General features: G+C 45.8%; 1 protein-coding gene and 1 non-coding gene across 2 annotated transcripts in view; one reads left to right on the top strand and one right to left on the bottom strand.

The window, feature by feature from the left end:
• The window catches only part of celsr2 (cadherin, EGF LAG seven-pass G-type receptor 2), a 45,379-nt gene extending 23,905 nt beyond the window's left edge, over nt 1-21,474 (top strand). Inside the window, exons 4-34 of the mRNA XM_068742547.1 lie at nt 1,458-1,573; nt 1,656-1,744; nt 5,990-6,147; nt 6,595-6,758; nt 7,024-7,149; nt 8,636-8,796; nt 9,422-9,601; nt 9,690-9,803; nt 10,347-10,503; nt 10,607-10,748; nt 10,849-10,969; nt 11,731-11,914; nt 12,030-12,131; nt 12,266-12,360; nt 12,878-13,087; nt 13,211-13,394; nt 13,582-13,903; nt 14,379-14,546; nt 14,652-14,775; nt 14,851-15,051; nt 15,135-15,309; nt 15,694-15,806; nt 15,927-16,009; nt 18,357-18,483; nt 18,569-18,679; nt 19,397-19,527; nt 19,607-19,692; nt 19,790-19,954; nt 20,281-20,454; nt 20,608-20,833; nt 21,450-21,474. Coding sequence (XP_068598648.1) covers nt 1,458-1,573; nt 1,656-1,744; nt 5,990-6,147; nt 6,595-6,758; nt 7,024-7,149; nt 8,636-8,796; nt 9,422-9,601; nt 9,690-9,803; nt 10,347-10,503; nt 10,607-10,748; nt 10,849-10,969; nt 11,731-11,914; nt 12,030-12,131; nt 12,266-12,360; nt 12,878-13,087; nt 13,211-13,394; nt 13,582-13,903; nt 14,379-14,546; nt 14,652-14,775; nt 14,851-15,051; nt 15,135-15,309; nt 15,694-15,806; nt 15,927-16,009; nt 18,357-18,483; nt 18,569-18,679; nt 19,397-19,527; nt 19,607-19,692; nt 19,790-19,954; nt 20,281-20,454; nt 20,608-20,833; nt 21,450-21,474 — 4,534 coding nt within the window. The remainder of the gene's footprint in view (nt 1-1,457; nt 1,574-1,655; nt 1,745-5,989; nt 6,148-6,594; nt 6,759-7,023; nt 7,150-8,635; nt 8,797-9,421; nt 9,602-9,689; nt 9,804-10,346; nt 10,504-10,606; nt 10,749-10,848; nt 10,970-11,730; nt 11,915-12,029; nt 12,132-12,265; nt 12,361-12,877; nt 13,088-13,210; nt 13,395-13,581; nt 13,904-14,378; nt 14,547-14,651; nt 14,776-14,850; nt 15,052-15,134; nt 15,310-15,693; nt 15,807-15,926; nt 16,010-18,356; nt 18,484-18,568; nt 18,680-19,396; nt 19,528-19,606; nt 19,693-19,789; nt 19,955-20,280; nt 20,455-20,607; nt 20,834-21,449) is intronic.
• Nucleotides 20,133-20,205, bottom strand: trnak-uuu (transfer RNA lysine (anticodon UUU)). Its single transcript has one exon. It is a non-coding gene; the product is annotated as a tRNA-Lys (tRNA).
• Nucleotides 21,475-21,580: the final 106 nt, after the last annotated feature.

Consider the following 21,580-nt stretch of genomic DNA (forward strand, 5'->3'; position numbering starts at 1 on the left):
AGATCATAATCCTCGGTGACGGTCGGTATTTTTAGTGGCTATATTGAAGATATCTGACTGTCTGTGCCACGATTATCAGCCTGAGCAGCATCAGCATCCTCTTTCCTCTGAGGTTGTGATTATTGTTTCTCTCAGTAAGCAGGTCAGCGGTTCCGTGCCCCCCCCCCCCCCCCCCCCCCGGCTCCTCTCCAGCTCAAGAATACTGCACAAACAGCACAATTTACAGTACAGCCTCGAACCATCGAACCATCCAGGCTGACAGTGGAGGGGGGAGAGGGGGGGGGGGGGGGGGGGTCGGCTGCTCATGTCTGAGAGCGCGGATAGATTTTTGGATGTATGAATGAGTGGCAGCCTCTGAAAGATGTTCAGCGGGGAAATTGCAGCTCTTGTTTGGTCAAAAGAAAAGAAGACACTTGTAAGGTTGCGAAATAATCGTCACACAAGCCTCTCCGTCGGCCGACGGGCACAACTTTGTTGGGTCCTCTGGAGGATGGATGATGAATAAATCTGAGAAGTTTTCTTCTTCTTCTTATAACGCATCTTCACAAATCGCACTGACCCATTTACTCTGAATCAGATTTACGACCAAGGACCACAGAGGACAGGTGAAGTGTGCTATTTCTATTAAATCGTGTGCTTCGCTCCGAACTTTGAACCCGGGCTGAGAGCGAGGTGCCGTTTGCCGCCTGGTTCCAGAGTCTGAACCGCTGTGTCTGCAGATCTATCGAAATGATGGTGCGACGCGACGGCTCTGGGTGATACGGCTGCAGCATCAAGGTGCAGAGAGCCGTCTGACACTGAGGCTGTGTGTTTTCCACACGTACAAAAGGAGTTTTGAAGCTGCCATTGTTATTCTGAACGGCCTTTCGCTGTTCTCACACTGATGCTTTGACATTGCCCCCCCCCCCACTTTTCTGTCTCTGTGTTGGTTTGTGCTGCTTAATGTGGCCGACTTGATGTTCCTTCATTATCTTCCCTCTGACGTGTCCTTGTGCTCAGGATTAAGCTCATTATCTGTTCAGTGATCTTTGTTAGACCTCGGCACTGTTAAATCTTCTGCACATCTTCACGATGTGTGTGTGTGTGTGTGTGTGTGTGTGGGGGGGGGGGGGGGGGGGGGCAGGAGGCAGCAAGGTGAGCATTTATTTCCTCTGCTTGTGTCATCACATGATGGACCGACAGCATCTAGTCCTACAATATAATAAATATACAGTAGAATTAAGCCCTGGTTCATCATTTTTAATGAACACCCGTTAATGTCACCCGGTGCATCAGTATAGATCACTGATGTAGTTTTAATAGCCAAAGGACAATGAATTATCTGCACACACAATTTTTCTATTGGTATAAATAATACATCCTGATTTTAATTCCTGCGAATGAACTGAACACAGCAGTGGGATGCTAAATGTCATTTCATTCAAACGTCTGTTTGTTGTTGTTGTTGTTTTTGTCAGATTTGCCACCAAAGAGCCCAACGGATTGTTAATGTACAACGGCCGCTTCAACGAAAAACATGATTTCATCGCCATGGAAATCATCAACGACCAGATACAGCTCACCTTCTCTGCTGGTAGAATGTGTTTTCCCTTTGTAGCGTCGTGCTTTAGACGTCACTGTTGTCCTGATTGCTCACCTCTTTGACTGTTGCCCAGGTGAAACCAAAACCACCGTGTCACCACACATTCCTGGAGGCGTCAGCGATGGCCAGTGGCACGTGGTGGACGTGCACTACTACAACAAGGTAACAGCCAGAACACACGAGTGTAGTGTTTGTTTTTAGTGATTAGAATGACAATTTAAAAAGACAAGAGCGGGGCGGCATGGTGATGCTTTTCCAGACATGCTCTGACTGGATTGTTAATTGTTAATGAACCTTTGATGAATACTTCTCTCTATAAAACGTCACAACAACTCAATCGCTGTAGAAATGTATGGAGAGGTTGGTCTCTATCGGTTCTTTCCCAACCAGGACCAACACGCAGCATGTCACATTGCACTCTATTGAGGAAGTCACTTTGCATCATAAAGATGTTGCTAGGCAACACCCTCCCCCCCCCCCCCCCTGCTGATCACATTTTCTATTCAGTGTCTGTGATAGTATGGCTGTGTCATATTTTAGCCAGAAGTGTTGCAGGCAGGGGATCTTGTCAACTTCGAAATAGAAAAGAGTTGTGTCATTGTCAAGAAGATGCCTCGAAACTCAAAAATGATGATGACATGTGCTTTATATGTGCGGCAGGAGTGCTAGTTCTATGACAAACTGAATTCTATGTCCAGCATTATTTGTACCTGGAACATTAGAACATGTTCTCGCTGAACCGAGCCTCTCCATCTTCCTCCAAAGCTCCACATCCAGTGAGTCACTGAGGTAGAAACATGACTCCTCCCACTGGAGGTATCCCATGGTAGCCCGCTCTGACCCATCCCTGTCCGCAGGGGGTGAGGGGGGGGGGGGCATTTTAGATTGAAATGTGGCTTTCAGGATGGTGGGGACTGTGGAGAATGGCAATGACCGCTGCCTTTGTGTTTGCTTCTGCTTCCTTTGGGATCATGGGCAGTGAATGATGCGGCCCCGGGGAAGGTGCCCCTCATTCTCTGTTCTCCAGCGAGGACAGAATCGCAGAGCAGGAGAGGAGCGAAAGGAGGGAAGAAAAGCCAAGAGAAGCATTGACTCGGGCTTTGAACGGCGACGCTGCGCTTCAGGGCCGACCCCTTGTGTTGCTATGGTTTTTCCAGCAAATCTTAGATCCCATATTTGTGTTCCTCGAGCCCGACCCACGTCGCCCTCTCTGACATGCAACTCATATTCCCCAAATCCCCTGTAGCGGCGAGTGAGAGCGCTGCTCAATGCGTGCTTGAGTCAATATGTGTGTTCCGATCACCGCTGACAGGGACAGGGTTTTGTGCCGAGAGACGTCCTGACAGACGGCCATTAATGGAGAGTCAACAGCCGTGACTGATGACAGCAGAGGTCAATGAACGGAGCGTCCGATCTGGAGCGCTGCCTGTTTCACAGCTTTCACTGCACAAAAGGGAAAACTGTGGAGAAAGAAAAAAAAAAAAAGGCATGTCGGGTGTTTTCACCTTTGGGAATTCACATTGGATGTTTACTTGTTTCATCATCAGCAAATTTGTAACAGACCTGCGTCAATGAACATCAAGTCGCAGCCACCTTCAGCGCCCCCCCCCCCCCCCCCCCTACTTAACATTCAGCATTGACCTGTAAGTGATGGGATTTCCTGTGGGAACAACACTTGATAACAGAGCCTGTTGTCCGGGAGCTGAGTTCAGTCACCTGAACTTCGGACTCTGGCTCCCATAATGATGAATAGTGAAACATCTCGACTGTTTCCCATCCTGACTTTATTCAGTCTGGATCCTTTGGTGGAGCCACAAATCTGCTAAAGTTGCTGCTGCTGGGTTGAGATTCTCTCCGGAGCTGATCAAAAGCACGACATTCGTTCAAAGCTATCGTGCGCTGTGTGAGCGAATGCTTTTGCATATTGCTTCGATGCAAGTATTGCAAGTCTCCCTGCTGTCATCGTTTTTTGTGTGAAATAAAGCCAAACTTTGGAGCGTTTGTGCTGCCTAGGCGCCATGTTTCCTGCTTGGCTGCCTGTTGAGTGATTACAGTGCTACGCTACGCTGCGTAGCTTACGCAACCGGCAAGGGAATCGTTTGCAAAAATGGCAATTCCACAGAATTGAAACACTGGGAACCGGTTCTCAACAAGAACCGTTTTTTTTTTATTCCCATCCTGAGATGTAAGTAAATGCCACTCCTCTGAAGAGCATATCTCAGGAAGGGAATTTCTTCAAGCTTGCCTCCATTCGATGAACAGATCGCATTTTGGGATGCCAAAGGTCAAGGTTGCGTTGACGTCTCATCCCTTGAATGCGATATGTCAGTACGCCCGGAGGGATTTACATCGGCCACAAAAGTTGGCGTGGACTCAGCAATCAAAGGTCAAGGTCACCATGACTTCAGAAAGTATGTTTTCGGCAAATAATGCAATAATTCATACACAAATTATGGTAATTATAAAAATGAAGTAATGGCCTTTTATTCCCAAAAGTTCAATTTCACTGAGATTATGTAATGCTGTGCATAATCTCTTCTTTATTATTCTGAGCCACGCCTCTGGAACACGAAGGTCAATTAGGAGCATATTTCACATTTGGTTAGCGACTGATCCAGTAACACTGATCATGGACGCCCACGCCGGGACTGTAGTGATCATACTTATTCTCTTCATGCAGATCAATATTGTGATTGCCTCCATCTTGCAAAACAATGACACTTATTGCCATCCATCCATGAATTTTCTTGAAGTCGAGACAATCGTCTCTTCTACGGGCGGCTCCACCGCCTTGCGGGTAACGGGTGTTGCTGGAGCCGATCCCAGCTGTCTGCAGGCGAGAGGCGGGGTACACCCCGGATGAGTCGCCAGCTCATCGCAGGGAGACACAGAGACAGGCAAACACTCACCCTCACCTGTGGATATTTTGGCATGACCAACAGCAAGCTGCATGCTTTTGGACGTGGAAGGAACCTGGAGAACCTGGAGAGAACCCACGCAGAGAACATGCAAACCCCACACAGAAAGGAAACGAACCGTCTTGCTGTGAGGCAAGTCTCAGATTGTCTTGTATCAAGAGAAAAAAGAAAAAGCACATCTGTTGATCTGGGTCTCTCTGGAAAACTGAGTTTTGAACCCCCCATAATAATGATCTGTAATCACTTTGTTGGTGTAAAGTTTCTGTTATAAAAACACTCCCGCATGGGGGAGGTTGCCTTTTTGCTGAATTATACAGTGAGTCTTTACACTCCAAGCAGATACGGACATGTTTTTGTTACCAGCCTGGTTTGATCGTTGGTGTTCTTTGTCCGCGATCACAGGAGACAGTCTATAATTTAAAGAGCCGTTTTATTAGCCGTTCACAGAGATATAATCTGATTTACCCAATGAGAGAATCATGTGAGAGTAATTTAATTGCAGCAGAGCCTTGGACTTGGATTATATTTGTCATTACTGCATTGCTCCTCGAGGGAGTATTTGGTTTCAATAGATTTTGTTGCACCAGCCGAAGAATTTAAACGTTTTGAGCTTTTAAATGAAAGGACAAAGACATCATACAGGCATCATAACAGTAGAGCAGGCAAATGTTATTCCTGATGCTCATATATTTTAGTTTTAGTTGATATACGATTAATGTCTTGTTTTCAAGCCAGGCGGCTGTGAGTGGTGACGTAGGGTCACCGCTCTACTGTCAACTCGCTACACCAGCCCGAACCCACGCTGAAGGTTAATATGAGCCCTGCGTGACCTCGGAGCAACAGCCCACTTTGAAAGAAGGTCACAACCTTCTATTGACAGGATGATCTTTTTCTCCCCCCCGCTGATCCCTCCCCTTTAGTTGCACCCCCTATTGATCGCTCAGACAGTGAAAAAGATCCTTTGTCAATGGGAAGGATGTCCTGCAGAGAGCAAGCTCTCTCTCTCTCTCTGTATGTTGATGTTTGTTTGTGTTGTCTATTTCCCTCTTTTTGAAGGTCGTGTTTTCAGTCTGGTTCTTTGCACACTGGCTGAAAGTCCCGTTGGCTTCTGTGCTGCCCCGTGAATTAACCTTTGTTGTATACGGCAGCAATAAGAGCTGCTTTCTTATTACCACTTTCTATTTATAGATGCTGTGAGACAAAAATAACTTAACCTTAAAAACAGAAGCAAATCAGGTGTTTTAGCAATTGTTTCATCGTTGGAGGATAATAATAGCGTTTCTCTTATTTATTTTATCTAAATGAAACTATTTTCTTTTAAATTATTGTACATTCAGATGAAAAACTCTTAATTATTCTGGGTTATACTATTCATTCTCTCAATACGGGGAGTGACTGATTTGACTGGACACTTGGCAGACATTTATTAGGGAGGCAAGACATTCCATCAATTTTCTTGATGTTCATGAGGTTGTCTCTCAATTCACAGCCGATCTTCAACCAGGCCGGTCTGCCACAGGGCCCCTCAGACCAGAAGGTTGTCGTGGTAACGGTAGACGGCTGCGACACCCCCGTGGCTCTCAGGTTTGGCCACATGATTGGGAACTACACCTGCTCGGCCCAGGGTAGCCAGACAGGATCCAAAAAGTAAGTCTTCACGAGACGGATCAGTAAATGAATCGATCCTTTCATTAAGACGAGGAAGATGGATCTTGTTTTGCAGCAGGAACTTGCTCAGTAATCTGTTCCTCTTTACCTTACATTTCCCCTGATTGCTCCTGTATTGCGTTTCCTATTATAATGGCTCACACTCTTTGCAGTGACGAAGACAAAGAGAGAGTAAACGTGTGTCGAAATGGAATTTCCCATCTCCCGGGTTTTGGCTAATATTCGCATTTTTCCTCTGTTATTGGGATGTTTATCTGTGTTTTCTGTTTGCATTGCCCATGGGGGGGGGGGGGGAGATCTTACACCGCAAGACGAAGTCTGTGATGAATTTTTCATAACCTTCCTCCCCCCCGTAGTGTTGATGAAGTAAAGGCAGTAGCAAAAGCACAGAGCATAAATACATGTTCATGGGTTCTGCGTTGTCAGATCTCTGGACCTTACCGGCCCCCTTCTTCTTGGAGGCGTCCCAAAACTTCCGGAAGACTTTCCAGTTCGCAACCGACAGTTCGTGGGATGCATGAAGAACCTGCGCATTGATGACCAGCACATAGACATGGCCGGCTTCATTGCTAACAATGGCACTCTGCCAGGTATGTTTTGAGCCGCTGTTTGGCATCCAAAAACCTAGCCGACACTAAAAGCTCTTAAATTGTCCTCTGGTAGCAGTCAGGCGTGTTTGTTAGTCCAGGCAAGGGAGAGAGACTGGAAAGGAAATAACAACAATGAGCTCAGCAGGGAGGACTAATGTAGGAAGTGATCATTGTTCCTGCGATGAATATTCAATTAACCTTGAACACCTTACTAATATAATGAAACATAAAGGTGATGAGATCAGACTCTTATTCCCTCCACTAGGATGCTCCGCCAAAAGGCATTTCTGCAACACCAGCCCGTGTCTGAACGGAGGAACCTGCGTGAATCTGTGGGGCTCCTTCAGTTGTGACTGCCCTCTCGGATTTGGAGGACGGAACTGTGAAAGAGGTGAGTCAAGATGAATAAAGCCGCCAGCATCAGTGGAAATGTGGCGTCATGAGATCTGACCGTTTCTCTCTATTGTTTCCCCCAGTGGTTGCAACCCGAGAATGAATTTATAGGTTTTTTTTTAAAGAAGCAATTGACTGAGAGTTGAAAATTAGTCAATTGCCAATAAGTCAATACGTTGTGCGTTTCAAAATAACATGCAGCATGCAGTGCAGCTATTAGTCCTGCAGCTTTCGGTTCATCTGACTCATAAAAAGTTGAATCTGCAGTTTTATTACTTGTTATTATGGAATATCAACGTTTATGATGACTGGCCTTACATACTATATGATATTTGTGTCTCGGGTTCTCAAACCATCTGCTTTTCTTCCAACTGATCCGCTGCAGCTGTTCTCTGAACTGATTTATAGTTCACAGCAATTTGAGGTGGAAGAAAATGTGGGAAATGAGTCAAGTCTTCTTTTATCTCACAGTAGAAAAGTATTTCTTGAAAGTAAATGTGTTGCTTAGACGTGAGTGGAGCTCACAACGCTGTGCGATCGCGTTGGTGAGCTTCAAGATTGAGTTTATTATTGAGCAGCCTTGAACCATCAACTTCCATTAGAGACACATTTTAAAATTGCAGTTCTTTTATAGGTGCAAAAACAAACTGATTCTGGATCAGATTGAAATTAACATTGGTAACTATTTAGACAGCCAGTTCATAGTTTCAAGAACAAAATGCTGAACCTTTAACCTTTCATTTTCTATGACAGTAAACTGAACAATTCAGAATCTTTAGAGTAAATCAGACATAATATGTAATTTTGTTTGATTAAATTTGATCCATTTCTGCCTCTTTATTTTCTGGAATGAACGTATGTCTCTTGGCCGCACATACAGGTAACCAGGTGTACGTAAACATCACACCTCAAACCACTTTCTCGCTTTGCTTGTCAGTCCTCTCACCCCCCAGCAGTGACGGTCAGCGTGCAGCAGGTTTAATTGCCATCACTAATCATTCTGGTTGAACGCTTCTCCTCACACAGAGGCAGAGTAATGCGAGGCGAACAGTTTCACACCAGACAGACTGTCCTTTTGTGTCACTTTGTCCATGTGGAGGAAAAGAAAGCTTCGGCCTGTTTGTGCATTTAAATGTTTTTTTGTATTCGCAAACAACTGAAACGCAAATTGAAGTTGAAACTTCACTGCTGCACTCAGAGAGAGAAGTCGTGAAGGTTTTTGAAATCCCCTCCAAATGTGCTTTAGATTTTTTTTTATCATGGTTTGTGTTTCAATTGTGTCCTTTAAGCTTATTTCCCTAACTAAAAGTACTAGTGATGATTGATGTTAAACTTTAAAATCATTTCATGTCTTTTGATTATAAGTCATAGATAATTCTGGACTTTTTGGTTTACTAAAGGGAATCACTGTGACCCTCATTCACCTGCATCACCTTTCTACTTCCTGCTGAAATCTTACCTGCTTTTTTCACCTCGGCCTGCAGTGATGGCGAGGACGCAGCGTTTCCTGGGTAACAGCTTGTTGCAGTGGAACAACATGGCGTCATCGGTCCCCTGGCATGTAGAGCTGATGTTCCGCACACGTCAGGCCAGTTCGACTCTGCTGCACATCTCCTCTGGCCTGCAGCACAACATCACGCTGCAGGTGAGCGCAGCACGTAGCTACACCTTTTTCTCACAGCACATAAACACGCACTGAAACACACTGAAACACACTCTGGCGTGAGTCAGGGCTGCCGCCGCCTGAGGCCGACTCGATTTACAGTCGCTGAAATGTTGCAGTAAATTCTCTCTTTTATATCCTAAATAAGATCAAATAAATAAAGAATTCATTAAAAAAAAAATGTTTTTATTAATTTTCAGAATAAATCAAATTAATACTGTAACAAAATTTAAACCTGTATTCCTGTGGGGGGGTTGGGTTTAGTAAGAAGCAGTCTTCAACCAGAGGGCTGAGGCCCCCCCTGTTGGCCGTCTTGAGTCACAGCTTAATGTTGAAACAAAACTCAAATGATCAGACACCCCGTGATCAGCTTCTCTCTGAACCCGGCTAGACGTTTGATGTTACACAACTGTCTGATAATCTATTTCCAGCTCTGCACACCTATGATGTATGATGTGCAGCAGCTCTGGGTTTGAACTTTGACCCGCAGTGGAAGTAAAGTTGTCAGTTTCTGGCTGTCATGTGATGCAAGTTCCTATTCCTGGTATTCTCTTATCCTTTGGACATTTTTGTCCTGCTGTTTGCCCGCGCCCGTCTGTCTCTGCAGCTGCGTGGAGGGAGCGTTCTGATGGGGCTGCACAAAGGGGAAGACTCCACTCTGTCCCGCGTGGAGGAGGCGCTGGTCAACGACGGAGAATGGCATCATCTGCAGCTGGATATCAGCGGTTTAGGCGGAGTGGCGAGTCACCATAAAGCAGTGCTGTCTTTAGACCAGGGCCTCTACCTGGTGAGCTGCTGTGACTTGGATTCTGTAAATTACCATGATCACAGTTTCAGGTTCTCAAGATGAGTCTGTGAATCTGTGTCCTTTTCAGGCCAGCATGGAGGTGGACAGGGAACTACGAGACTCGAAGTTCCAGACTGTGAGTGTCGGTGGTTTAGCGAGGCCCGATGGAAAGATCCAGCATGGCTTCCGTGGCTGCATTCAGGTTTGTCTGTCCCCCCCCCCCCCTGTGGGCCACTTTCAAGTCAACGCCTGTAGTCACAGCAGACAGACAGTCTGCAAGCTGCTTCAGGGAGCCAATCTACAAATGACGTTTCACCTCTGGATGTGATCAAATTAAGTATATTATATTTAGATGTTGCTTTTTAAATGTCCTTTGAGCACTATTTAAATGACTATAGCTCAAGATAAAGGGGAAAAAACAACAATCTTCAACCAGATTTGACCTAATTTGAGCAGAAATTCATGTGTTTTTTTTTTACATTTTGAAATCATGCTCACACAGAATGGTTGCAGCTACGCTTTGACTTCTTGAACTTACGGGTGACTGCTGATAGACATGTAGCATAAAACGTCAACGCTGCTGCCGTAGCGGCGGCGGCATCTCCCCTTGCAGCACTATCCAACGTGCAGTCTGCAACATGTTTTCTCTCGCTTCTCTTTCTCAAAGCAGACACCGGCCCCGTAGAAATGACTCACTGTACCTGTGAGCTGCCTTCATTACGTGTGTTTGTTCGTTTGCCTGCAGGGCTTGCGTGTTGGCGGGGCTCTGAGTCTCTCTCAGGCGAGGAAGGTGAACGTGGAGGCCGGCTGCAGTGTGCCTGACCCCTGCAGCTCCGGCCCCTGTCCTGTCAACAGCTACTGCAGCGACGACTGGGACAGCCACTCGTGCACCTGCCTTGCTGGTCAGTCTGCTCACAGGTCCAAACCACGATCGCAAATATTTAGAACACTGTAAAAGAAACAGCAGCATATCATCCAGCTTTGTCTCCCCCCCCCCCCCCACAGGCTACTATGGCACTAACTGCACTGACGTGTGCTCGTTGAACCCCTGTGAACACGAGTCAACGTGCACCAGGAAGCTGAGCACCTCTCGTGGTTACACCTGCGACTGTCCCAGAAACGTTTTTGGACATTATTGCGAGAAAAAGTACAGTTTACATGAACATTTTCTTTTCGACCGATGTTCTCCTCATCTTGTGTGCGTTTTATCCTTCTGCAGCCTGATGCAGTCGTTTGTATTTCTGCAGGACTGACCTGCCATGTCCGAGAGGCTGGTGGGGCCACAAGACCTGCGGCCCTTGTCACTGTCAGACCGACAAGGGCTTCGACTCTGACTGCAACAAGACGAGTGGGGAGTGTCGATGCAAGGTGAGAGTGCAGACCTGCTGCTTTGATTGATCAGCTGTGTGTGTCATACTAATGAATATACTACTGAAACCAGAAGGCATTCATTCATCTGCAGGCAAACTGCAGCCTTTATGGAGTCATATGTTTTACTAAGTAAAGAACCTGAACCCATGTTTTTGAGAAAAACCGATCAAACTTCCCAGGATGCACCTCTCATATGACCCTCTTTGCCCTTTCCCGAGCTGTCAAAAATATAAGAAAAGAAAAGTAAGCCACCAGAAACAGGGTTGTATAAATAGAGTCTGGTTTCAAGCATGACATGTAACAAAAAAAATCAGCTGTCAAATGCATTCCAGCGTTTTCTTTATTCCACATATCTAATTGACAAGTATCTAAATAATCCTGCATTTTAATACGACACTATCAGACGTGAATGAACGCGTACTCATCTGTGATTCAACAGCAACGGCAGTTTAGTTAGAAGTCACACGTCCACACTTTTATTTATTTCCAGCAGCTCCTGCTACAAACGGGTGAACGTATTTTTTGCATAGTGACTTTTGGAGTCGTTAAAGGTGCCATTTAACCAGTATGAGCACGTCCAAAACCTGCTGAGTCAGTGCATGGAGTGACAGAGGGAACGTCTAACCAGGGAAAATCGTGAAACTCTTCCTTCAGCACCGTTTATTCTTGAACAAGCAGCTCTATGAGGAGTGACTGGTGCGAAAAGACTGATTTGAAAATAGTCCCTCAGCATTTCCTCTCTCCCATCCCGTTTCCAGGACAACCACTACCGCCTCGAAGGCAGCGACGCCTGCCTGCTGTGCGACTGCTACCCGGTCGGCTCGTTCTCCAGAGCGTGCGACCGAGAGAGCGGCCAGTGCCGGTGCAAACCCGGTGTGATCGGACGCCAGTGTGAACTGTGTGACAACCCTTTCGCTGAGGTTTCTCCTAATGGCTGTGAAGGTCAGAGAACATCACATAATCAATACAAATCACTTCTTATTTAATACACCGTACCTTATTACAGCTACAAGTATATAAAGTCGCTTTCTGTCGCCACTCTCCGTCTCTCGCTCAGTGATCTATGACAGCTGCCCTCAGGCCATCGAGGCTGGGATCTGGTGGCCCAGGACTAAGTTTGGTCTCCCTGCAGCAGCACCTTGTCCCAAGGGAACCCTTGGTATGATGGCTTTACAGACATATCATCAAATTACCATAAAATAATGGCAATGCGTGCAACTTGCCTCTGGCTGTCTCTCCGCCGCAGCCTATTTTCCCCACCACGTGATCACCCGCTCTCTCCCCCCCCCTCAGGCACAGCGATCCGACACTGCGATGAGCACAAGGGCTGGCTGCCTCCCAACCTCTTCAACTGTACCTCCATTACCTTCAGCCAGCTGAAGGCCCTGGTGAGTAACTCCTCTATCTGTCAGTTTAAAACAACGCACCGACAACAGAAGGATGTGGGTGACAAAAAGGTTCGACAAGACAGAGACGAAGAATTACCCTGGTGGCTATCATTGTGCACACTGCGTAGAGAGAAATGCTTTACAATAATGGTCACAGTGACGATGTTAACATTCCCACGTGTTCAGGTTCATCGTAATTTAGCGTGCAAATATTTTCTAATGAGCTATTAACAAAGAGGAGTGCAGGGGCTGATGAGAATGTCATTAGTTTTGAAGGTAAAAGACCTTGTGAAGTTTTTAGATAATTATTCATCCGAGGGACTGAAATAAATTTAATCAAAATCCGTAAATTTAATCCAAATCCATCCAATAGTCACAGATAATCTCTTCTGTCGGCATCAGAAGGTCAGAGGATCAATAAGATCGTGAGGATTCACCGTGAAAATCTTCTCAGTCGTAAATCTAAATGTTGAGATTTTGTTTACTAAAGGTTTTTTTCCCCACTTCCTTCCTCCAGTCTGATCAATTTTCCCATAATGCATCATTGCTGGATTCTGGGCACGTTCGGAAGACAGCAGTGATGTTGGCCAATGCCACCGCGCACACAGGGCAGTACTACGGCAGCGACGTGAAAGTAGCATATCGGCTAACTCAGAGCCTGCTGCAGCACGAGAGCAGCCAGCGGGGCTTCAACCTCACAGCCACGCAGGATGTCCACTTCACTGAGGTGCACGGAACACACGCACACACACACACACGCACACACACACACACACACACACACAGCTTGAAACAATAGCCTGCTGCAGCTAGTGGAATGAAGACACCGCACCTCCCTGTGCCCTGATAGAATCTGGTCCGAGTGGGCAGTGCCATCCTGGCTCCAGACACGCGGCTGCACTGGGAGATGATCCAGCACTCGGAGGGAGGAACGGCAGCCTTGCTGCGCCAGTACGAGGAATATGCAAAGACGGTGGCTCAGAATATGAGGAAGACCTACCTCAGCCCCTTCACCATCGTCACTCCAAATATCGGTGAGCTGATCTCTTCTGGAAAGAACAATACACAACCATGAGAGCCATAGAGCTTCTATAAAGGGGGGGGGGGGGGGGTGCAGTGGGTGGTGCTGTTGCAAAAGCTGTGATGGGATGCTCGTTCTAGCATTAAGGCTCTGAAGCAGAATTCAAACAGGGAAATCATATCCGCTGCTCTTCTCTTCAGTTATCTCTGTGGACCGACTGAAAAAGATGAACTTTGCCGGAGCCAAACTGCCACGGTACCAGTCCCTCAGGGGCCCCCGGCCCGCAGACCTGGAGACGGCAGTCACGCTGCCCGATTCAGTATTTCAACTGCCTGTAGACGCTAAAGGCCACAGACACCTGGAGGACGTCCTCCCAGAGTCCTCTCTGAGGAACGGCTCGGCCAACAGGAAGAGACGCCACCCTGACACCAACCAGCAGGATGCCATCGCCAGCGTGATCATCTTCTACAGCCTGGCCTCGCTGCTACCAGAGAGCTACGACCCTGACAAGAGAAGTCTGCGGTTAGAAAGATGAAATATAACAAACCGAATCTGTATTTAGGGTGGGGGGGGGCCTCTATCCTCATTCTGGATCGGATCCAGAATGAGGATAGGGAAAAATTATAAATTGAAAACATTGAAAACCCCATTTATGAATTCAGAAATCAGTTAAAAATCAACTCCGATTCACATTTACTTTTCATGGTTGGTGTATAAAGATACCAAGAACAATTTAGAACCATAAAGGAGGGGAGTGAGCTGCTTGGCGGAGGTCTGCGCTCTCCGAGTGCGTTTCTAGTTATAATAGAAATGTATGCTTGTGAGCTGCGTTTGGAGATTGAGCTCTTCAGCAGAGACCAATAGACTTTAGCCCGAGTATTAAGTATAAAGTATTGAGATACAGCCTACAAAAATGGAGAAAACTGTCATGTAGAATAACAGACCAGTGCTTTTACTGTGTGTTTATTTTTTACATCTTTTTATTTATTGTCATCAGGGTGCCGAAGCGTCCCGTCATCAACACGCCGGTCGTCAGCATCACGGTTCATGATAACGACGAGCTGCTGCAGCACACGCTGGATAAACCCATCACTGTGCAGTTTCGTCTGGTCTCCACTGAGGAGCGCTCCAAGCCCATCTGCGTCTTCTGGAACCACACCATTCTGTGAGCACAAAGAGGCTGGCCAGCACCACGCTGATGATGATGATGCTGATGCTGATGAAGCTGCAGCTGTGTTATTCTGTCGTTGTCCTCTGGCCTGCGTTTCAGCGCTGGGAACGGCGGCTGGTCAGCAAAGGGCTGCGAGGTGGTTTTCAGGAACGGCACCCACATCAGCTGTCAGTGTTATCACATGACCAGCTTCGCCGTGCTCATGGATATCTCCAGGAGGGAGGTGAGCGGCGCTGAAGCCGTTAGCTGAAACCACGCACCCGACTACTCTGTTCTGTGATTGTAATGTTCCCATCAGAACGGAGAGATTCTGCCAATCAAAATCCTGACGTGGAGCACGGTGGGAGTGACTCTGAGCTTCCTCTTCCTCACCGTCGTCTTCCTCTTCTGCCTGAGAGCCATGCAGTGCAACAAGACGAGTATAATCAACAACGGGGTCGCCGCTCTCTTCCTGTCGGAGATCATCTTCACCCTTGGCATCAACCAGGCAGACAACCCAGTAATCAATCAATTAAGTTGTCCATCGGTTTGATCACTTGAGAATGTTCCCCTTCCTTCTTGAACCCTGCGCCCGTGTTGCAGTTTGTTTGCACAGTTATCGCCATCCTGCTGCACTTCTTCTACCTCTGCACCTTCTCCTGGCTCTTCTTGGAGGGGCTGCACGTCTACCGCATGATCAGTGAAGTGAGAGACATCAACTACGGGCCCATGAGATTCTACTACCTGATTGGCTGGGGAGTGCCCGCCTTCATCACAGGTTTGAACCCTCATGACATCAATAATCACAGAAGCGGACCCTGCCAATACTTTTTTTTACCAGCGAGGTGATCGCATGTTGCAGCATCTTAAGTAAGAATCCAGCACTATCACAGTCTTCCTGTGGGACTTACGTCAATCTTCAAGGGTGGGGGGGACACTGCTCTGAAGCCCAAATCCAAAATCACATTTGGAAGCAGAAACTTCCATCATGTCTTCTAGATAGTCGGGAAACCATTACCGGTAGTCCATGTGAATACTTGAGATCAAATCAGGTTAGAGAAAGGCCCGATGAGAGGAGAGGATCAAACATGGTAAAACCGTGACTTGGAGCTCAGCAGACACTGATGATGTCATGTGACGGACATTCTGGGTCTGTCTCCAGGTCTGGCGGTCGGACTGGACCCTGAAGGCTACGGGAACCCGGACTTCTGCTGGCTGTCTATGTACGACACTCTGATTTGGAGTTTTGCAGGACCCATCGCCATGGCGGCATCAGTGAGTCCCCCCCCCCTGCAGTCGGGACTAATGGAGACCGTTGTTTCATTATGAATGCAGAAGCAGTGTGTGTGGGGGTCAGTAAGGTCAGGTGATGCTGTTTGATCTCATGTCCCGCAGATGAACATCTTCCTGTACATCCTGTCCTCCAGAGCGTCCTGCTCACTGAGACACCACAGCATTGACAAGAAGCAGTCTCGCGTGTGAGTGTCCCATCAAATAGAATTATATAATAACACGCCCGTCTCCTGAACAAGAGACAAACAAGATAGTATTAACAATCAAAGGGTCGTTTTCACCGGCACTGACATGAATGTTTATTAGAACAAAAACACAGAGTGACTGAAGAGGAGATTAAGAGTCTCGTAATCAATTGGAAACATTATTTTTAGTAAGCCGTTCTGAATCTGGAACATCTAGCTGTTGTTATAGTAACAGTGGTTGTCTTTTAATTTATCCGGTGTTGTGATTTAGCTATAAAAAAAAAGTAGAGCTGACAAACAGACAAAAAAAAAATGCTCTTTGTACAAAGTTGTGATTGGCTGCTTCAAATCCTTTTGACATTTAATGTACCAGATCATTTACTAACAATGAAAACAATCATTACTAATCTTGACGCATGGACAAACTACGGGAATTTCTGAATTATACGTATTTTTCGGACCATAAAGCGCAACATTGCGCAATATCAACGGACGGTTCTATATTCATACATAACCCTTAACTTAACAGTCAGGTGTCACAGTCTGGAATCCTCCAGAGAATGCCTTTATTGCCGCATTATTGCTCTCAGGAATTGCGCAATCACTGACAATGGAACCCTATATCGGAACTAAACACAGAATCATTACGATGAAGAATCCAGTAACGAGTGCCACAGATCAGTGCAATCAGGCCGAGGCTCTTGGATTTGTAGAACTGTCTTCACGTTGACTGGCAATTTGACGTTGTCAGGCTCCTAAGGAAACATGATTCTAAACCACTTCGAAGCTTTTGAAGTGATATGGAATCATGTTTCCTTTGATCTCAGAAAACTTTGATCTTGTGCAGGATCATGGGTTTCTGAGATCAAAGGAACAGGATTGTATATTTTCCAGCTGCAGCATTGACAGGAATTCTGGACTCCATAGAAAGAATGAGCTGCGATCGTGATTGTAATTGTACTTGTTCATGTCCTAAGTGTTCTCTAGCCCTAGAAGGAGAAACTATGAAGCCTATGCTTTATGCTCAGAAGGCACCCTCTCAATCTGAATACATATCTGTAGAAATGAAACCTTCCTGGTATTGGTGGGTTAATATAGCGTTGCAAATCTGTATGCTTGGGATTATGATTACTAAAACATTAAATAGAATGGGCTAATCACCCTCTCCGGCACCCTGGAATAGACTTTCACCCCGGGAGGCTGAGGAGTTGGAGGGAGGGAGGCTCCCTCTAGTTGGAACACATCATCCGATCTGCCAGTCCAAAGGACACACATAATCACAGTCGACCAAGACCCCTGTGCCCTTCCACAGAAGATGGCTGGCTAAGTCTCTGAATACGCAGGGGATTCTCCATCTGAGACCGGCTTTCCGTTTGAAGCGTTTCCTTAATAGAATTTGACATTGTGAATCTATTTTGTGGTTCAAAGCTCCTAAAAGACGCTGCAGATGGATTATATATAAATAGGAAATTATCCCCCCCCCCCCCCCCACACACACACACCCCGGTGGTAGGGCACCAAGGATGGATGCCCTACCTGTTCATTTTAAAATGAATGAGTAATTTCCTATATATATATATATATATATATACAACCATTGGTAGATATGATACATATATATATATATATATATATTATGGAAAAGCCATTCAGGAAATTATTATATATAAAAAGTGACGTTTGAGAATATGGGCCGAACGCCGATATATATATATAAATAGTGACCCCCGTCTATTAATGACACAAGTGCTATTAATAGTGATTAATATCAGCGATCATTCAATATATCAAGTGTATATACATATATATTGGCGTTCGGTATATATATTGGCATTCGTTACATATTCTCAAACTTCACTTTTTATATATATATATATATAATAATTTCCTGAACGGCTTGCCATAGGTGCCCATCACTGAGGAGGGGTAAGTCTCTGAATAAAAAAAAACTACAAATTTATTATAATTCTGCAATTCCTTACAAACTTGTATAATTTTATAACATGTGCTCTGAAACATCTTTTCTTCCCATACGTACGCTACAGATAAATCTTACAAAATAAACCTCAATATCAAAAGGCGATCTCCACAACGTGCTTTCTGTGATAGCCATGTTTAATTAGAAACTGTACACACAGTGAAATAGGTCAAACGGTAATTGTTTTATATTGCTGACAAAGATTCTGTGCAGTCATTTTAATTAAGTTCTTCACACAATGTGCTCAGAGTAAACTATTATAAACAATATCAATAAAAGGCATTGATAAAAGCTGACATTTGTATGTTTGTGATCTCAACCTAGCCCCCATAATAATCTCTGCTGTGTCTTGTGTCTCGTGTCCCGCAGCTCGGGCCTGAAGACAGCCGGGGGCGTTCTCTTCCTGGTTTCAGTCACATGTTTTCTGGCTCTGCTCTCTGTCAACAGCGACATGATCATCTTCCACTATCTGTTCGCCGGGCTCAACTGCGTGCAGGTCAGCCGCCCCGTTCCTCTAGAATATGATTGATGGAACCATCTCCGTTTCTCAGACCCTTTCTCTTCTGTCATCACACTCCCAGGGTCCCTTTGTTTTCTTCTTCCGCATCATTTTCAACAAGGAAGTGAGGAATTCCTTTAAATATTGTTGCAGCCGCAAGCGCCCGGATCACATGATGAAGTCCAAGGCCTCTGTAAGTCCCTCATTAATTATAGCAACTGTTCCCAAAAGCCAAAGAATCACCTCTATTTCACCATAGTTTGGGTTTGACTTTTCTTGATGAATACTACTATGTATGTCTGTGTTTAACCATCGAAAGCTGAAGTCGCTCAGATTCATTTGATCATTTCAAATCTAAAATGTAAACCAAAAAAATGGTGTCACTGAAACCCAGAATGCTAAATTCAAAGGGAAAGATTTAAAGTGTCACCAATGAAGCTGAGGGGTTAAAATAAAAGATAGGAGGTTTTTTTTTGTTTTGTTTTGAATCTTTCAATAATGTGATTCAGGACAAAAGTATTCAGAGTAAGTCCACCATTTTCTAAGATTTGGTCATTTGGAGTAAAAATAAATAAATAAATAAAACAAATTTCTGCATGAAATTACTTTTGGAGAGTTTCCAAAGTTATGTAAAGCACGTACATTCAAAGTAATATATGACACATTAAGTATTGGATTTACAATTAGCTTTGATTGCTTTGACCTTTCTTCTGCCCGACAGAGTAAAGAACCATCCATACCTCACTCATTAGATTCATTACACAGCAAGAACAACACAGACTAAACAATCCTGAAACTTTTCTCTGACTTTTTATTGGCCCCTCAAACCGTTGCTTCTATTTAGGCCTTGCTTTTTTTTTTTTTTTTTACTTCTCACAATGCTGATATTTCCCCTCCTCTGTATTTCCAGGGCTTCAAACCTAACATAAACTACGCGGACGGCCGTTTGTACCACCTTCCCTTCGGCGACTCCAGCGTGTCTCTGAACGGCACCGTGCAGAGCGGCAAGAGCCAGCAGAGCTACGTCCCCTTCGCCCTCAGGTACCATAAATCAAGCTGCCCCTGTCACCTGACGGAGAGACAGGAAGCAGCTCTGATGCGATTCTTTGTGCCCTCGCAGGGATGAAGGTTTAAGTAACAGCCAGGCACACATCGCTCTGGACGATCACACGTCACTCTTTACAGAAGCTAAAGAGCGCCTCGATGGTACGTTTCGCTTTCACGCCGTATCAGATCGACTTCAACTGCAGTGGTCGTTGCCATGACACCCGCCTTCTGCTCTGGTGTGTGTGTGTGTGTGTAGACGGTGACAGCGACTCGGACAGCGATTTATCTCTGGAGGATGACCAGAGCGGCTCCTACGCCTCCACCCACTCCTCTGACAGTGAAGACGAGGAGGGTCCGCTTCCTGCAGAGGAATGCTGGGAAAACCTGGCATCTAATGTCGGCAAGAGACCCCAACCACAGGGTAGAGCGCCCCCCCCCCCTTCATCCCAGCCCCAATCTGTCCCTCTTGATCATCGCCCCGGGTTTATGCAGTTTTTCTCCTTGGCCTGGGTTAAGCATTTTACTGGGGATGGATGGAAACTGGGGCTTTAGGGGGATGATGCTCTTACAACCTAAATCAAAGCCACCCAAAATGTCATCACCTGAACAGGGATTCGAACCCTGAACCCTCAGATTAAAAGCCCGAAGCCCTGCCAACCGAGCTATCCAGGCTCCCCTGTGATCGGCAGCGTTAGCGTTGCACGCCTCTCAACTGCATCTCTTCCTTTGTTGGCTTCTGTTTTCCAGACAACCCGATCAACTGGTCCGCGGATCACGCTGCAGCGATGAGCGCCGACAGCGAGCTGATGCTGGACGTCTTGGTCAATCCAGAGCCGGGTCCTGGTGGGGAGAGCCGGACGCAGGACTCCGTGGCGGTCCTGCCCAGTCTGCCTAACCTGAACTTCACCCAGCCTCACAAAGGTGCAGTTCTGCTCCAGAGTTTCTCGGTTTCAAGATGTAAAAGAACCAATGAACATATATTTTAATAATGATTGTGAATAGTTTTGCCGGTTTCGTGTTTTTTTGTTTTTTTTTATTTATAAAGACATCCCGTCTCGCTTTTGCACTGTGCAGGGATCCTGAAGAAGAAGCAGCTTTCTCCTATTGTAGAGAGAAACAGTCTCCACTGCATTCCCGGTGAACACTGTGGGAACGTCTCCGGCCCGGCGTCCCCGCAGGGATCCTCCTCCAGCGAGGACAGTCGATCCCGGTCGGACAAAGACAGCCTGACGGATCAGCTGAACGGCGTCGCTCTCAGCATCAAGGCGGGGACGGTGGACGGAGACTCGTCGGGATCAGAGTGAGTATTTGATACTCATATTATGTGTCTTTTTAATTTATTGTTATTTTGCATCTCTAGAGTAATTTATTTTTATTTTTATTTGTATTGTTAAATTTGTATTGTTAAATGTCGATGATTTATGTACGAAGGACTTTCAACGGAAACAAGACCGCAAGGGCTTTTTAGAAATGCTCCTCTTAGACAGGATGTTTGACTGTATTTGTACTGTAATACATGCTACTGTTTAACTGTACTTGTACGCTAACATTCTATCTAATAAATATATTCATCATCATCATCAATCAGCATTTTTGGCTTACAGAAAATTATTTAATTTAAATAAGTAGTCCAGTTGTTCGTTCCAGATCTTACATGATCTTATATTATACTTTAGAATAGCTGCATGTCCAATATGAAGAAAGTGATGCTTACTATTGTGTAAAGCTCAGACTCCATAGATTTGTGCTTCATTAGTGGTGAGTTTACCGCAGATTGGTGCATAAAGTTAGCATCTGTGTGTGTGTGTGTGTGTGTGTGTGTGTGTGTGTGTTGTGCTGCATTTCATTCATGGCCAACGTCTTCCTCTCCATCCATCCTGCTCCTGCCTGCTCATGCCACCACCCTGTTTTCCCAGCAGCCACTGCAACACATCCATGTGACTACGCTAATGGAGGCGTGTGTCTTTGCAGGTCATAGAGCCGCCATCCTCAGCGCTGACTGCCAACAGGGAGCACCGGACTTCCCCTTTAAAGTGTGGCAAAAGAA

The sequence above is a fragment of the Brachionichthys hirsutus genome, chromosome 8, assembly GCF_040956055.1.
Source record: "Brachionichthys hirsutus isolate HB-005 chromosome 8, CSIRO-AGI_Bhir_v1, whole genome shotgun sequence".
Taxonomy (NCBI): Eukaryota; Metazoa; Chordata; class Actinopteri; order Lophiiformes; family Brachionichthyidae; genus Brachionichthys; species Brachionichthys hirsutus.